General features: G+C 47.8%; 2 protein-coding genes across 6 annotated transcripts in view; one reads left to right on the top strand and one right to left on the bottom strand.

Moving 5' to 3' along the window:
• Positions 1–563: 563 nt before the first annotated feature.
• LOC115087663 (baculoviral IAP repeat-containing protein 5.1-like) lies at positions 564–3,156 on the bottom strand. The gene is made up of 4 exons (XM_029595118.1): positions 2,874–3,156; positions 2,452–2,561; positions 1,548–1,665; positions 564–1,175 (listed from the first exon to the last, which is right to left on the bottom strand). The coding sequence occupies exons 1-4, from the start codon at positions 3,012–3,014 to the stop codon at positions 1,059–1,061; spliced, it is 486 nt and encodes a 161-aa protein (XP_029450978.1). The 5' UTR covers positions 3,015–3,156; the 3' UTR covers positions 564–1,058.
• The window catches only part of LOC115087662 (protein FAM171B-like), a 27,905-nt gene continuing 12,170 nt past the window's right edge, over positions 2,193–17,927 (top strand). The window contains exons 1-2 of one of the 5 annotated variants that reach the window (XM_029595113.1): positions 2,193–2,268; positions 3,515–3,842. The gene's annotated coding sequence lies outside the window, so the exon portion shown is untranslated. Of the gene's footprint in view, positions 2,269–2,600; positions 2,621–3,213; positions 3,843–10,006; positions 10,211–17,927 lie in introns of those variants that run through there. The other 4 variants (XM_029595114.1, XM_029595117.1, XM_029595116.1 and 1 more) reach the window with 4 other exon arrangements.

Here is a 17,927-nt window from a genome sequence, read left to right as displayed (position 1 = left end):
CATGCTGTGCCTACATTTATGTTTTGCATAATTTACATGTGATGAGCACTATTAGCTATGCACTGGTTTGGCTGCACTAATCCCCTTATTGCAGAAGGTGTTTTGGATGCGCATCTAAGATACATGCTGAACCGCATGTAAAGCCATGCACTTGGCTGAGTGCACTATACTGCATCGGCCTAAGTTCCAAAATCTTCCTCTGCCATGTGAGAGGTGGAATATGTATAACTGTCATGGATCAAAGCTAAGGCAGCCTCTCTCCTGGCCAGTGTCCAACCATGTGCATATGCAAACAGGGGTACTGCAGCCCTAGATAGCAAACATTCAAGAAGGAATAACAGGAGTTTGTTTCCCAGTAAGATAAGTTTGGCCATAGGCTTATAATACCTTGCATCAAAGCTCTGGCAGCTGTGCACTTAGATCCCTCGTCTGGTATCATCTCTTACATAGATTAACACCATCTTTGTTTAATGGTTAGTCTAACAAACATCACCATAAGATGTTAAGAATGCATGTGTTCTACATAGAAAGGCAAAGTAAAGATATAAAACATGAAACACTAATATAAAATACAATTTTATTAGTTTCAGCCATTTTTAAACCAAGGAATAGGTTCACAGAAGGTACAGTTGGCTACATTTATATAAGTTAACTTTCTTTAAAAGAATAGAAGAGCAGCCTCCCTCCCCCTGAAAAAGAAGAAAAAAAATACTTACTTCAAATCAAAGAGTCCCTTCCTGCATTATAAGTTTGTTTCTGGTAATATTAGCTTCGCATTAAATGTTCAGAGAGCTGGAACAGAGGTCCATGACAGAAACAGCTCTGGCAGCCAGATCAGGGCCAGATTTGTGTATAGGCAGAGGCACAAGTCTAGGGGACCAAGAACTAGGATACCCACTACTGCTCAGACTTCTAGGGATGAAACCCTCCACCCCTGGTCCTCTGCCTATGGACACTCTAATCGTAAATCCAGCCCTCAGCCAGATGGAAACACAAGAGACAGCCAACAGCACAGGAGTCCAATATGAGTGCATCTCTTCCCATTTTAAGAAGGTCTGCTAGGAATCTAGGTCAATAGTGCATTGGTGGTGCGTGGCAAAGTACTCCAGCATGTTCTTTGTAGTGGCTGTGAGAGCTTCTTCAAACAGGATGACAATATCATTAATGCGCTTACGCTTAAAGGAAAAAAAAAGCTACAGTCAGCATTTGTATAATATGAATTACATCTTCCCTCTCCCACAAAGCACTGAGCAAGCAAAGATGAGAAACATTTTTTCTTTTGAGGGGGAGGGGGCAGGGGGAAGGTGGAGATGAGAAAACGAGCGGGCAGCAAGTACAGCCCTCCGGTGAAGCTTATGGGAAGCTTAAGGGTGAGACTTGGCAGGAAAGCTTTGAAAGTGTTTGTTTAGTGAAGTGTTTAATGATTATGTAATTTTTACTGTTTTATTGATAATTTTATAGATTGCTATCCACCATGAACAGCTGGGTCTGCTAAGACAGTGGACTATAAATATTGTAACAGTAAAATGAATCCAGAGGACACTCACATAGAAGCACTTTGTCCTCTCCAGCTCCAACCGGATGAATTCCTCCATGGTCAGGTCATCAAAGTTCTTCTTTAGAGTGACAAAAGCACAGTTAGAGGAACGCTTGGTGTGTTCCATCCTGAGGAGAGGAGGGGGGAAACTTTGGTCAACATAATAGTTACTGCAAGGGGATTTTTTTGCCCCCCCCCCGCCATTTGCTCCTATTCTTTTTGGGTTTCAGAATCAACTGCTTTTAAGCTATGAGCCTTCATTTGCAAAATTAAGGGGGTCCAACCCCCCCCCCCCCAGCCCAGAGATTGCAGCAATAGGCCCTTGGCTGGAGTTTAGCCATTGCAAATACAACCCCCCCCCCCCCAAGGCTGTACAGCCAGGGAAGAAGCCAACCTACAATTTTAATAGGTGGTCACCTTTTATTGGACCAGTCAAAGAATTAGACAATGATGGAAAGTTACGCATGAGTTTAAGACAACACTGGTCCCTTCTTCCAATGGCCTATTCCACTATAACACAGCTGAGCAGGCCTCCAGGTGGTGCCATTTGCATACACAAAGTTTTAACACAAGCCAGTCAGTCCCCCAGCAAAGAACCACCTTAAAAGGTTAAGAGTTTTGGTTGCTCTTCACGCATGTTAATACCAGCTAGGATAAGCACTTTTAGTTCTCCAGAACAGTAGCAAATTTTCAGAGGAGAGGCTCCAAACACCAGGGATTTCCCTAGAAAGGTCAGTCCCTGCGTAGAAGGGCAACTTTTCAAAAGGATTGGGGTGAGGGGGGGGGGGTACTGAACCCCAAATTACCCCTTCCTAGCCATCGTGAGGGCGCTGGTCAGTACTGGGCGTGCTCGAGCACCGCAGAGTGCAGAGCCGGCACCTCTGCGCCCCCGCCAGGGTGCGCCCCCTGCTCACCACGGATCGTCCTCCGGCTCCCAGCCCTCCAGCTCCTTGAGGCAGAAGAAGCACTGAGCCACGTCCGGCTCGTTCACACTCGGGCAGTGGACAAAGCCAGCTCGGGCCATCTGCGGAACAGAGAGAGGGAAGGCAGCGGAGTGGTCAGCGTGGCTGCACTTAGCAGGAGGTTAGCTAGGCGCAGCCGCGACGAAGGCAGGGTGCAGGAAAACAAGAGGCATTTCCAAGTGACTCTTAATGCGGAGGATGTTTCGCCGGGAGGGGAAGAGGCCAGATTTATTAGCAGAAAAGTCTCATTTTGGATGAAAACACACTTAAGTTTTGCATCCGACTTTGAACTGCCACTTTACCATAGCGCAGCGCAAAGGTGAGGAAGCTGCAGGCTGACCCCCCCCCCCCCCCCAGGAGCCGCAGTCACTCACGTTCTCCGGCGTGCACCGGCAGCCCTCCGTGAAGGGCCAGTCGGTGAACGTGCCCAGCCGGCTCTCGTACGCGTACATCCGCTCGTAGTCCAGCAGGCGCTTGGAAGCCTGCGACAGCTCCTCCAAAAGATGAGAGGACATTAGCGGGGGCCGCAGGGAACCGAGAACCTCACGCAAAGCAAAGCGCCGTTTAGCACCTGGAGAAGCGCGGCCCCTGGGAGGGGAGTGGTTTAAGGAACTCCACTAATTGCCTTCACCAAAGGCACCTGTTGGGGTTCCAGGGAGCCCCCACCACCACCACCACGGAAGGGAGAGCGGAGCCGGAGTCACAGACGTGTGGAGGCGGGGGAGGAAAAGCAAAGCCATCAACCTGCCCCCCCCCCCCCCCCGGTCGCTTAGTTAATTAGTACCGTCCAGCTACTAAGACAGCTCCCAAAGTCAGCCAATCAAAACAAGGAATCCCCCTCACGTCAGTCCGGCAGGAAAGCTGAGCCGGTCCCGGGTTTTCAGCGCAGGTATTCTGGGATTTGTAGTTTTGAATTGCTGGCTTGCAGGCGCACAGGCTCTTTCCCTCTGGCCTCAGTGAGCTGAGAGACGTGGGTTTGTTTACTTTTTAATGGTGCCCTCCTCTCCGCTTCCAGAGCATAGGGCAGTAAGTGCACCCCCTCAGAGAATCGGATACTGTAGCCCTCAGAGAGGAGCCCTTCTGGCCTTCAGCAGAGGAAATCTAATGCTCAGCGAAATCGACTGGGGACTCCAAGGCCATGCTGGGTCCAGCGCCATCTACCTCTGACCATTCGTCCGGCCATCTGTCACTGCGACTAGCAGGAAGCACCCCAGCCAGGTCCTAGCCTGGGCTGGACATTCTCAGAGCGAGGGAGAGGCAGCGAGCAAGCAGCGGACACAGCGCGAGGGAGGCGTGCAGGTTGTATTCGGTTAAGGCAGACAGAATACAGCCAAATATCTGATGTAATACTTTACATAAAAGTGCATGCTTCTTTGTTATTACCATTAATATACACTTTCACTAATTTGTCTATACATTGTGTGTGGAATCACTGTACTCCGCACTGAGCAGTCAAGCGCGGAAATACGATATTTCAAATACATTTTGCAGTGTGCCTAGGAGGGCTAATATTGCGCTATACTGTACAGTTTCATAATCTGTATGAAAGAAGCACCGTGTCAAATATATGTCAGTATGTCAGGTGCATTAACATAGCTGTGTGTGACATCTCAGTACTGGAATGGGCTGGGGGTGGGTGCAGTAGGGCAGGAGTGTGGTACATTGGCAGAGCTTTGTGCTGAAGTATTGGAATAGCAAGGGGTGTTGCACAGCTGGATTGCACTGGCAAATTTGGCAGAAGTGTGTGTGTGTGTGTGTGTATGGTGCGTGCGTGTGTGTGTGTGTGTGTGTGTGTATGGTGCGTGTGTCATTACTGGAATAGCAGGACAGAACTGAATATCCTCAAAGATCTGATTTATAGAGTGGATTTACAGAGTGGAGGTGTAGCCTAGTGATTAGAGCAGTGGAGACTAGGGTTCAAGTCCCACTGTCTTTCCTTGTGTCCTTGGGCAAGTTACTTTACCCTCCATTGGTACAAATACTACAGTACCTGAATGTAATCCGCTTTAAAGTGGAATATAAAAATCTAAATAAATATAGAGCTCTGTAATGTGTTTCTATCAGGGTTTCCTTCTCCATTTCAGTCTGCAGAGTTGCTAAAAAGACCCTTTTCCTGGAAGGAGACTTGAGTCCAGTCCTTCCCCTCCCAATGTATACCTGTAGTACTGATTGTAAATATGAGATACCACAATGTAAGGGCTGTAAGTTTAAAATAATCAAGACTGACCTGAAATCTTCTACAAGAGAAGGCAGGTCTGGGTCAGAGACAGAGCAGCAGCACCGGCTGCCTATGTTACTTATACTACTACCCCATGGGCCTGTACCCTATAACTTAGTTACCAGGAGCCTTGAAACTGTGAAAATTAACGAGAACTTTTCCCCTCAGCTAATCGAAAACGTAACCTTGTCCAGTGCTATTCAAATGAAGTTGCTCAGGGCCCATAGTGCACAGAGTTGTCAAGTGACCCAGTTCAAGGAACTAGACATTGGACCAGTCCTGAGGTTTTTGTTTTTTAATTTTTTTATTTCTTAACTCAGACAATAGTGATGTATACAAAACCAAACAGCAGTAAAATCCATAGCAACTATCACAGCACATTGAATCCAGTACAAAAGTGGAAAGAGCATTCCAGCATGGCAAGTCCATAGCATCATTCATAGTGACACATTAGAATTCCCAGAATTTTCCCCAGGCTGTATCATTTTTATGGCTATTGCCTTTCAGACACTATGTCAATTTTTCTACACATGCAGCCTCAAAAAGATGACCTCTCCAGTGCCCAGCATCTGGTGAAAATGTTCAGAATTTGGCAATCATGAATCTGGTAGCTAGTAACATTTGGGAGATTTAACTTCTTCCTCTTAATAGACTCATGCATCTCTCCCAGTTCTAGGGCAAGGAAGCCTACCTCACCTGAAATTTCTTGGAACATTCCTTTCCTTCCTAAAGCTCAAATCAGAAGGGGCTAGACTGAGAGATGAATCTGCAAAAATAAACAGGAAACTTATATATGCATTGAGAAAGTTTGATTGTCAGGTCCAAACATGTACAGCATAGTGCGATCGGATGAGCATCTTTTCAAATTTTATACCAGGCTTCTTCATTGAGATGAACGGAAAGTTCCAAGATTCACTTGTAAACAAGAGATTTTTGTTTGACCTTTACTGTATATCATCTCTAATATCCCCTGGTACGCAGATGCAACCACTTTGCCTTTTTGTTTATAGATACACCACCATTTCAACTTGGTTCGTCTTTCTGGGAACCCAGGCCTGGTTTTTGAGCATATATCCTAATGCACTGTCAGGCCGATGCAGTATCGCGTGCTGAGCTTAGCGCACAGGTTAACGAGTGCTTGGCCGCGCGTCTGTAACCCCTTATGCAATAAGGGGATTAGGGCGTTCAAAACCCGTGTCCAAACCAGTGCGTAGCTTATAGCGCTCATCACATATACATTCATGTTGATGGGGCTATTAGCTATTACCCACTTACGTAAAAAATAAATGTTTGCCAGATGCGCACATTTTTACTCTCATAAATTAACGCCTGCCTCAGAGCAGGCATTAAGTCTTGAGGAGCCCCTAAAGTTAACAGAAAAGCAGAAAATACTGCTTTTCTGCAGTTTCTCCGACTTACTATCATCGCGATATTAAGTTGGAGGAACTGAAAAAAGGAGTAAGGTAAAAAAAAAAAAAAAGTCAGGTTAGGAAAGCTGATGCTTAATTAACGAGCGTCTATTTTCTTAACCCGTGGCTGTGCACGGGTTAGGAAAACGGGCGCTTGTAAAACTGAGTGTCCGTTTTCCTAACCCACGCACAGCCACTTCTTCTTGTTACGTGTTGGATGTTTTCGTGTGCCCTTGGGCCTCGACCTGACCCCAGATGGATCCAGGACCGAACCGAGGGTTGACGGCGTGTTCCAGCATGGCGGGACTACGGTCTTACCCTCTGCCAGGCCTGCAAGCTCCCAGCACCAAGAACAAGATGATGTTGGTAGGGGAATGGTCCTCCGACCGTTCCAAGCCCTTTTGGACCTGCCGCTTAGATCGGCATGGAGCAGCAGGCCGGCCTGAGGATGAGGGAAGACGGAGGCCTTGACATGAAGACATGACACCAAGGTTGATGCAATGGCATCACCGACGAGAGTTGATATGAAGACATGACACTAGAACTGTTGTGAAGACATGACACCAGGGCTGATGCGAAGACATCACGGACCACGAAGACTTCATGGACCAGAATCGATGCGACGGCATCAGGAACAAGACGAGGAACTTGACGAAGTCTGGACGAGATGAGAAGCTGGGACGGTGAACATTGGCACTGTTTCTCAGGGCGCCCTACTCAGCCCACCTTCACGGGTGGATCCAATGGGCTGGTCGTGGACCATCCTGTCCCACTGCGCACCCTACACAGCCCGAGGAGGCTGGTCATGGACCACGCAGAGAGCGGGATGAGCTCAGGGAAGGATCCAGCCGAGGCAGAACTTCGACGGAGCCGGTCATCCGGAGCTGCACAAAGGCTGGCAGGACAAGATGGCTCAGGAGCACAGGAACGAATTCCACCTGCAGGCCATTTCAACTCGGGAAAGACATCATCCGAGGCACCAAGGCCTGACAGGACCAGAAGGCTCAGGAGCGCTGAAGACACAGGAGCAAGACACCAAGGAACCTGGGACATCAGGAAGCGGAAGATCAAGACGAGACACCAGGCCACCTGGACGGGAACCTCAGGCAATCAAGACATGACATGACATGATGAGAAGACGAAACGATGAGGAGCTCCACGAAGAAGACCTGACGGAGCTGTGGCAGGCAGGAGCTTCCAGAGTGAAGTAACTTCGATGCAAGGCAAGGAACAATGGCAAGACCAGCCCTTTTATAGGGCTGAAGCAGGAAATAATCCATAGGTGGGGCCAGCAACACTTCCTGTGGCTGGCCCTTTAAATTCTGAAGAAAGGCGCGGCCGCGCGCCTGAGGAAGAAGCAGGAGCTTGTGCAGGACCGCGGACAGCGGCCTGCACCAACGTAGGCATCAGAGGCAGCAGGGCTGGGCCTGAACACAGGCCCTGATGACGGCAGCGGCTCCAGCCGCTGCAGAAAGCCCCGGGGGCGACTCCAGCCGCCAATCGAGCCCGGGGATGCGGCCTCCTGCCGAGAAGACGATGGCGACGTCGGCGGCAGCTGTGTGCCGCGATGGACGGCGGAGAAGTCAGTGGCTCCGGCCGTGGTGAAGAGGAGGCTTGATGGGCGGCCTCCGGGCCGAATGAAAATGGCAAGTCCGCGGCTCCGGCCGCGCTGAAGGCCCGACTCCGGCGGCACCAGCCGCGACGGGCAGCAGAAGCGAGGGAAAAGTGCCTGCTCGCGGGGAGGCCCGCGGGCAGAGTCCTTGACACTTCTGGGCGCCCGATCCCGTGGAGGCACTAGGCACGCACAGTTTCCCCTAGCGCTTACTTTTTAACACCGCACCCGGGAGAGGTGGATGGGCACGCGTTAGGAGAGCGGGCGCCCGTTTGGATGCACAGTTTTAGCGCGTCCGTATTGTGATGTTTGTAGCCTCTGCTTGCACTATTTGAAATCACTGTTGCTAGTACTGGAATGCGGAGGGGTGAGGCTCGTCAGAAATCCAGCATTTCCCTCCGGGGCCACTTTGCAGCACTGTGTGAAGCTGTACAGATCTGGGAACAGGTAATTATTACTACAAAGCAGAGCACCATTATGACCCCAAAATATGATCCAATCCAGCTTGCAACCAGTCATTTCACATGCCAGCTTGGGAGCCTTTCTGTCTCTCTGCAAGTGCCGGTCAGCCCCGCTTGTAAAAGTTCCTTAAAAGAGCAGCACCTAGGAGAAAAATGCATTAGATCAGGGCTTCCCAAACCTGTCCTGGAGAAGCCCCACAGCCACTCAGGTTTTCAGGGTATCCACAAGAAATATTACTCCTGGGGGAATTCTGCGTACAAAACCTTAAAATTCTGCAAACTTTATATTGGTCAAAATAACACAATTTACATGACAGTCTTTAAGTAATTACATTTTAAATTAATACAGAAAAAAGTTATTACTTAGAGATGCAGAATTTCCCTAGAAATTCACTGTAAGAGTGGCCTTCCACTCGCTCTCCCTACTCCTCTGGCCACTTTGCCCTCTCAGGCCCCAACTCTTCCACCTGCCAGTATCTCTCCCCTCCACCTCTAGGCTCAACCCCTTCCACTCTATCACCACTCCCAGAGTTTGACCCCGTTCTCAGTACTGCCCCTCACACAGGCTCCCTCTGTCCCTCCCTCTCTCATACACATGCTCCCTCTCTCTCTAGTACACACACACACATCCCCTCATACAGGGCCCTCTCTCTTGCATACACACTCACGCTTGCTCCCTTTCTCTCTCACACATACATCCTCACACAGGCTACCTATGTCTCTCTCTCACACACCCCTTCCCACAGGCTCTGTCTTACACATACACAATCTCTTCACACAGGCTAGCACCCTCACATACACACAATCCCTTTTTGATACACACTAGCTCCCAGTCTTTCACACACTTACACACTCCTTCACAATCTCCTCATATAGGCTCCCTCTCTCTGAAACCCACACTCAAGCAACCCTCCCCCCCCCCCCGCTCTCTCTCTCACAACCCTCTCCTTTCACACACACACATTCACTCACTGGGGCCTTCATATTCGCCGCGAGTGGAGCACACTCTGTTCGCGGCACATGGGGGCCTTCACCGCGAACAGCACGCCGGGGCCTTCATCTTTGTTGCGAGTGGAGCGCGTCCCACGGCACACAGAGGCCTAAAAACGGCGCACTGGGGCTTTCATTTTCGCGTGTCCCGTTCGCAGCATGACAGGGTCTCCTCTGCCATTTTCTGTGCAGAATTTGGCAATTCTGCGCAGGGGGGGGGTGGAATTCTGTGCTTTGCAGTGGCGCAGAATTCCCCCAGGACTAAAATATGTGTGAGATAAATTTGCATGTAGAGTTTCCATGATATGCAAATTTAACTCATGCATATCCAATATGGATAACTGGAAAACCTGATTGGCTGTGGGGCTTCCTCAGGACAGGTTTGGGAAGCCCTGTGTTAGAAGTTAACTGCCAGTTGAAATAGAATCGCTAACATCCCCCTTTTCTCCCACATTTATATTTAATCCCTTGGGAGGAAGTAAGATTCTGAACCTCCATGTTGACTGCTCTCACCAGTCTAAATTTTGGTAAATGGGTGAAGGGTGGGGGGGTGTGGAGTGGGATCAGAGGAAGGGTGCTGCTGTGCTGAGCTTCATCACAGTCCCATGCAAACATCACACTGATACACACAAAGCATGAATACACCTTGATGGACAGCTGAAGAGCAGACACCAGAAAAAAGATGTGTGAAAATGGGTGACCTGGCCATAATAAAAGTTTCAATAACTTATTTTTAAAAAAGGGTAAAAATATAAGTAATGCAACATATGTTAGAATAAAAAAGAAAGACCACATGTGAAGAAGACCCAAAGAAGAAGCAGTAGTGCTAAGGAATAGGCAAATTGTTATTTTGACAGCCTCTAGCAGCTCGTTGTGTGGCTTTAAATCAACCCTGGCTCACCTCTCTTGCTACCAATTAAGAATTCAGCTGACTGGAAGATTGGAGAATAAAGAGAAGACAGGAAGCTTTTCCGGAGTGGCTAAACGATATCCTTTGTTTCCACCTCAGGGGCTGGAACAGGTAATGCTGCTTTCTGTTTATAACTTTGCTCCATTTCTTCCTGATTATGCTGTGCTGGATCTTTTGAATGAAGAGGTTTCTTTTTAATTTTATGAACTAATTAAAAGAGACCTTATGAACTTCTAAAAGTATGCAAAGCAGCAAGATCTGAACTGTGTTTTAGGTGCAGGGAGTGGTAGATCTGAGTGGGTACATAGCGGGTTATTTAGTGTCTAAAACTTAATCTTAAAAACTGCCAATCCTTCTGATTTCTGAAAAGGTCTAGGAACTGAGGAAGGGATGTGAGACCCCCAGAAATAAACTGTATTGGAGACAGGAGTTTATCACAAACTTTATCATTTGTTAGAAAGTAGGTGGGGATTAGTTCATCCAAAATAAGTATGCATAAGAGAAAAGTACCCAGGTAATGGGTTAACAATAATGCATTTTTGTTAGGGATTACAGGGGTTCTTAAAAGTCAAGCTTTAGGTGTTGTTTACTGTGAAAAGTACAAAGAGATTAGAAAAATTATTCTTGGGATTATTTCCTACAGAAATAGCTGTGCAAAGATGCTTGGCTATGAATTTTTTAAATTTATGTATGTATTTATATTCTGCTTTTTGGCACTTCAGAGTGGATTTCATTCAGGTACAATAAGTATTTCCCTCTCCCCAGAGGGTTTAACATCTAATGGAGAGTAAAGCAACTTGGCCAATGTCACAAGGAACAGCACTGGGGTTTGAACACTGGTTTACCAGGTTTATAGTCCGCTACTCATCCATTCATGAGGTCATGGTGTGAATAGGGCACTCCTTTTTCACTGCACTTAGAAGAACAGGAGGCTCTTAGAGGAAAATTAATTAGTCTCATCTAGAGCTTGGATGTAACAAAATACAAATATATTAGAGATGCACATTCCCTAAAGCTAACAGAGAAAATCAAATACGTTCCACAAAATAATTAGCAGGAAAAACTCTATGTAATCTGGAGGAAAAAAGACAATTATAGCAGTAAAATATGTGGTATCCTGCCACCAGGCCAGAAACTTAACCAGGGACAATATAGCTCTGGAGGGGGGTCAGAAAGTGATCAGGGATTGGCTTTGAGGCTGGCGGTTGGCTCTTGGTGGTGGGGGGAGTCTGAGGTTGGGGACTAGTACATGGGAGGTTCCAAGGCTGGGGGGAGGGGGAGAGAGTGAGAAGACATCTGAGATTGGTTTGGTGGGGGGAAGGAGTCTGAGGCTGGCTCTGTAAGGGGAGAATGCAGAGCGAACTCTGGGGAGGGATTTTGAGGCTGGCTTTTTGGGCAGGGGTGGAATGGGGAAAGGATACAGGGCTGGCTCAAAGCAGGCTTGGAGGGGTCAAGGTGGGCTGTCTAGCTGAAGGGATTGGGGGAGTAATGGCTAGGGTGGGTCAATGATTGGGTGAGGGGGTGCCACCAAAGCTGGCAGAGGAGGGATTTGGGTAGGGTAGGAATCTGAAGCTGGGGGGCGGTGGTCTGAGGCTGATGGCTAGCTTTGGTGGGGGGTTACAAGGCGGGCTGGCTTTAAGGGGAAGGGTCTGGGGTTGGCTTTTCAATGGCTTGGTGGGAGTAAGGAGGGGTCTGGTTCTGGGTTGGCACTTGGGGAGGTTCCAGTTGTGACTTTGGTATGAGGGGTGAGGTCCACGCCTGGTTCTGGCTCTGCAACTGGCTGGGGATTGACCGTGGGGTGGAGGGTAATGTTTCCTGAGCCCGGCCGGCTGGCGGGAGTGGAGGATATAAGGCTGGGGGTGAGGTCTGAGGCTTGAGATTGACTGACTGACTCGTGGAGGGTTTGAGCCTGGGGACCCATCTGTGTCTGGGAGCATCCTATGCTTTTGGCGGTGGGGGTGGCTAGTTTGAGGTTGGGAGCTTCCTGGTGGGAAGGGAGTCCAAGGCTGATGCTGTGGTGGGGACTGGGAGTTCTAGGGGCTGGCTGAGGAAGTCTGATTTGGGGGGTTATGGGGGCTGGCTGGGGTGCAGCCATGGCAGAGGCTCTGAGGTTGACTGAGATTTGCTTGGTGGTGGTTGGGGGGGGGGGGGGGGGGGGAGTCCTCTAAGCTGTTGGAGTGTTCCAAAGTTAGGGGCTGGCTGGATGGCCATCCATTGTTGCCTTGGGTGGGGGCTTTGACCCTGGAAGCTGGCTGGGGGATTGGTAAGCAAGACTGTGGGAATGGCTGACTTAGGATATCTATCTTGCTTGCTGCAGGACTGGCTGATGGGGAGGAATTGGGTGGTTGGAGGCAGGCTGTGGGGTAAGGCTAGTTGGTTGTAGGCAATGACTGATGGTGGGTGCAGAGGTTGGAGCAGGCTGTGTGAGAGGGCATGCAGGATTGGGCATCTGTGTTCGACAAGCGTGACTGAGCTATATTCCACGTAAGGCCCTCATATGTGCTGAAACTTAGAATAAGCATTCATTTGAGCAAAATGTCAACTATCAATATTGGCAATATCCTGGGACTTGTGCATGCCAGTAATCTAACTTTCCAAAATGTAGCAATCATGAGATTTGATGGGGTATCACTATGTAGCCTAGTATTTGGTAACCCATGTTACAGTGTAGCATTTGAATGCTTTATGACCTGTGTTTGTTCTCTAATGCCAATGGAGCTTGTATGTTGATGGTGTTTGTTATGCCTCAAAACTGTTTAAATAAAAAGTATATAAAAAAAAAAAGTGTGACTGAGCTTAGGTGTTTATGCTAGCTTGTAGAGATTGTAGCAGTCTTGTTCATTGTTTGGTGTTCTAGGGCCCTGTGTAATATTTGTAGTGCTGCCTTTTCATAGATAAACTTGTTGATATTGGAATCCTGTGAGTTGATTCTACTGAGATATGGCAGGATTGCTACACACATGCAGTGTAAGTGTTTTGTTTTTAACAGTATCTTGTTTTTCACAATGTGCCTAGTAGTAGAGAGGGTTTGTGTTGTGTTACTTAGACAGCACCAGAATTTGAATACATTTTTTTTTTTTTGTATGGAGAGATGTACAGGGAAATATCCTGCTCTGTTTCATGTGTGTGTGTACAGGACTTTGTTGGGTTTGTCTTACACATACAGGACAAAAATGAACTTCATTTTTTTTTTTTATTAACTCTTGGGTTTTATAACATTACAAAACAAGAAAAAGCATCTTTATCAAAATAATATACCATTGGATATTGTTAAAAAGTACACATGCACAAGCCCACATTATCGAGGGGGACAAATTAAGGAATAGGAGAGGGGAAAAAAATAATGATCCTACCGGGACCACCCATACCCCACCTTCACCTTGATTTAGGTCTTATCAACTAAAAACCTTTCCAAATGTGTGGGATCCAAGAAAATGAATGTGTTGCCCTGAAAACTAATAACACACTTAATTACAGGCAAACTTTAGATAAAATGAAGCTCCTAGGGCTCAAACCTGAGTTTTCAGTTGTGAAAATTGCTTCCTTCCTTAGCCGAGTCTCCCTAGAAATCTGGGAAAATCTGGATCTTTTGACCACAGAAGAGACTCTCCTTATACTTAAACACATTGGCGGAAAAATATATCTTTATCGGAATCTAATACAAAGGTAACAACAAAAGTAGCTCTTGTATTTATATCATCTGAATCAAGAAAAGATGAAACAGGGCTAGATAATGATGTTAAGGCATCAAATGACCCTTCTTCCAGGGTAAGAATATGAATAGCAAAAAAAATCTTATCACCTGAAAATCGAAGAACCTCATTTACATATTTCTTAACTCAACCCCTGAAATAAGGCGAGTTAAAGGAAAATTTAATAACTGTAAGTTGTTTTTTTTTTTTTTTTTTTTTTTACATTATTTGTTCTCCAAAATCTCACACTTCTGGTGAATAATTAGATTTATCCTTATTGCCTGCAACTGTCGTTAATTGCAGATTTGCTATAGCTCCAGCCTGCAATTTTACATTAGATTCTAATTTGGAAGATCCTCTTTCCAAATCTGAAAGCTTCAAGGATGCTTTTTCAGGAGAAAGAGAACATTGATTCAGGGAACTTGTTAAGGAGTTATCAATTCTAGTAATCACTCTCCATATATCTCAAAGAGAGATTTCTGCTGGTTCCTCCTGAGAGCTTAACACAGAGTTCGGGATAGATTGACCAGCAGCAGTCATAGACATTGTAGTTCCAACAACAGATGTAACTAGGTTTCCAGCAGTCTCCAAGTCTGGAATATTGGAGTTAGCCTTTACCCCCGAGTATCCAAGTCTCTCTGAGGGTAACAAGAAGAGCTCAGAGAAATACTGGAATTGTCCAGCTAATTCCATACTCAAATCTTGCAGTGGGGCATTAGCTTTATGGACATGTAAGTCCATTGGCCCACAGATTATAGTGGGGGTAGATAGTATTGGGGCAATGAAGACACATCAGGCAGGAAAAGGGAAGGACCACTCCCGTGGGTCCCCTTTTTATTGTGCATACATTCAATAGCATACAATGTGTCATCACATCATTGGCTCCTCTCCCCATAGCATACAGACGTGTCACTACACTATTGGCTTGGCTCAGGGGGTGTGTACGGATCATTTCATTGGCTGCTGAATCCTATACCTCCTGTCTTTATCCTGCATCTGACTACGTGGCAACTAGCTCTTCTTTCAGGCAATCAGGGTTAATTATAAGCTAGAGAAATACGTGACAGTCAGGTATCCTCTCCTTGGGCAGAGAGGTTTAAGCACTAGTATTGCTTCATTCAGTGCAAAGGCCAGGGAGAAGGGAAGTTAGTGTTAAACCCTGACATGGCCTGCCGACAAACTCATAATTCCCACAGATAGATACAGCTGCTGGGGTTTTTTTCATTTTTTTTTTCCCATAGTGTTGGCTAAAAAAAAAAAAAAAAAAAGTCGTAAGGGGCAAGCGGATTAGCTGCACTGGTGGCGGCGCACTGCTGCACGCCGCAATTTAAAGGTCCCATGTCCTTCAGGTCGGGCACAGGAGTCCTGCCGACTGCCTACGGCTCAGATTTTCCAAAGCCTCTAGGTCCTGGGTAAGGAAGGAAACATCCCCCGAACTTCATTCTTAAGTGAGGGTATGTTAACATAAGAAATTGCCATGCTGGGTCAGACCCAAGGGTCCATTAAGCCCAGCATCCTGTTTACAACAGAGCCCAAACCTGGCAAGTACCCAAACACTAAGAAGATCCCATGCTACGCGTCCAACCCGCGGCACCTAATAGCGCCCTCAACATGCAAATGTTATGATTGTGGACCCTTGTTTCGAGGTAGCGGCTACCTCGAAGGGCGAGGCCTGTTGGACCGTAGACTTGCTAGAAGACTTCACCCTGGAAGCACGCGACCCCCCCCCCCCCAGGAGGAGCCCGTAGGGGTCCGGCCGCTGGGACTTAGGCAACTCTTCTGAAGACTGTAAGATGTCTGGATGCAGGCTCCTCCTGCAGGTCGTAGGTTCCAGATGGCTGGCGCCTCCAACAGGTCGTGACAGTCTAAGAATGGGTTTCCAGAAGAGTTCAAATCCAGTCCAGAAATCAATACCTCAGCAGGATCCGAATCCGGTCCAGGGTCGAAGCAGGAGAAGGGTCCAAAGCCGTACCAGGATTGAGGCAGGAGAAGGGTCCAAAGCCGTACCAATGTCAAGCCAGAGAGGAGTCCAGAGCTGTACCAGGATCAAGCCAGAGAAGACACGTCCACCAGTCCAGAAGTCAGCAACAAAGAATCAATCCACGGAGCAGGGAAGAAGGACGGATGAAGAAGCAAAACCAGGAGCCAGGAACCACTCAAGGCAGGAACCTCAATACTAAGGCAAGGACTGGATGCTCAGCCCTTGCCTTAAATACAGGAAGCGGAAGGAGGAGCTACAGAGGGAGCCATGACACTTCCTGTCATGGCCCCTTTAAGAATTTCTTTACAGCCCCGCGCGCGGCCCTAAGAGGAGCAGGGGGAGGAGTCAGCTAGCTGCGGAGCCTCGCTGCCGGCTCAGCAATGGTGGCGGTGAAGAAGAGAACAGGCAGGGCTGCCTGCCCTGCAGATCCCCGCAGTCAACCCCGGCGATCCGGGTGAGTCCCTTGCTGCTCCGGGTCCTTTCTTCGTCGTGGCCGACCGCGGCCGGCGGCCATGACACCCGGTCCCGGTCATTGTCTGCCGCGACCGCTTTTAACAGCAAATGCATGTTGATGGCCCTATTAGGTATGCGCGCGGGATACAGTAAGTAAAATGTGCAGCCAAGCCGCACATTTTACTGTAAGAAATTAGTGCCTACCCAAAGGTAGGTGCTGGTTTCTGCCGGCACCGGGAAAGTGCACAGAAAAGCAGTAAAAACTGCTTTTCTGTGCACCCTCCGACTTAATATCATGGCGATATTAAGTCGGAGGTCCCGAAGGGTGTAAAAAGTAAATAGAAAAAAAAAAAGAGAAAAAATGTAAATTGGGCCGGCTGCTGTCGGGCCGAAAACTGGACGCTCCATTTTGCTGGCGTCCGGTTTCCGAGCCCGTGGCTGTCAGCGGGCTCGAGAACCGACGCTGGCAAAATTGAGCATCGGCTGTCAAACCCACTGACAGCTGCCACTCCGGGTCAAAAGGAGGCGCTAGGGATGCGTTAGTGTCCCTAGCGCCTCCTTTTGCCCATTTCTACCGCACCACCTAACTTGCATACTGAATCGTGCACACCGGCGAGTGGCCGATGCGCGCGCCGGGAGAGCGGGCGTTTGTCCGCTCTCCCGCGTTTTTACTGAATCGGCCCGTAAGAGATTATAGAAAAGAGAGCAGCTAGTACTTATGAAGACACTGCGTAATTAAGAGCATGTTGTAGCCCAACCTGGCTTAGCCAAAATCTGTTATAATGCTAAATGAGAACAATTGTAACTAGTACTGGTGCTGAGCCCTCAGTGAGTGCTTCATTCTCAGAGAATGACTAAAGGAATCAGGCTCCCTGCTGCTGAGAGTCGATGAAAAGAATGCTTCTGGCATGGTGTGTGCTGTGACAAGGGCAGATTGCTACAGTAATACAGCATCCTAGATAGATGCTACACATCCTACTCCCAAGGATATTGCCTAAAAGTAATGTGGCCGCAGAAGTGCACCTTCAAGAGGATGGCCCTGACATTGGAGAACTGGATTCAATCGATAGCACTCTTGCCTTCATCCAGGGTGATTTATCCACAGAGCTTGGTCTCTGCGTTTTGAGCTATCCTTGTGATTGCCAGGTTTCCTTTCCGGTGGTGCATTGCAGCTGTCTGAAAGTGGGACAAGACGCATCATTTGGAGTTCTGTAGAACACATGCTCGTGAGTGATATTATTTATTGGATCAACAGAAGGACCCATCTAACAATGATACTGTGCATGAGTTTGAGACCACCCAGGTGAAGAACTGCTGACTGGAGTGCCACCTGACACATCTGTGTAGAATCTCTGTCATTTTTTGGTTTCATGTTTCCTGTTATATTGAGCATTGCTAGATGGTGCAGTTTGTTGTAACAAACACATCACTTGTGGAGGGTCTGAAATTTTTTTTTTTTTTAATCCAGGATTTTCTCAGTCTCTATAATTCTTTGATGAATCTGGATCTTGGACCTTTTTGTACATTTTTTTTTCTCTGTCCAGATTTCAATACAATTGTAACATGAAATAATATAAATGCTTGAGTTCCCATTTAACTCACATAAGGGCCAATTCAGTAAAGGCTGTGGGAGAGCGGGAGAACACCCACTCTCCCGGCGCATGCACAGGCCACTCGCCTGTGCGCGCGATTCAGTATTTAA

Source organism: Rhinatrema bivittatum, chromosome 3 (genome assembly GCF_901001135.1).
Source record: "Rhinatrema bivittatum chromosome 3, aRhiBiv1.1, whole genome shotgun sequence".
NCBI classification, from domain to species: Eukaryota; Metazoa; Chordata; class Amphibia; order Gymnophiona; family Rhinatrematidae; genus Rhinatrema; species Rhinatrema bivittatum.
This window is presented reverse-complemented; position numbering and strand designations above follow the sequence as displayed.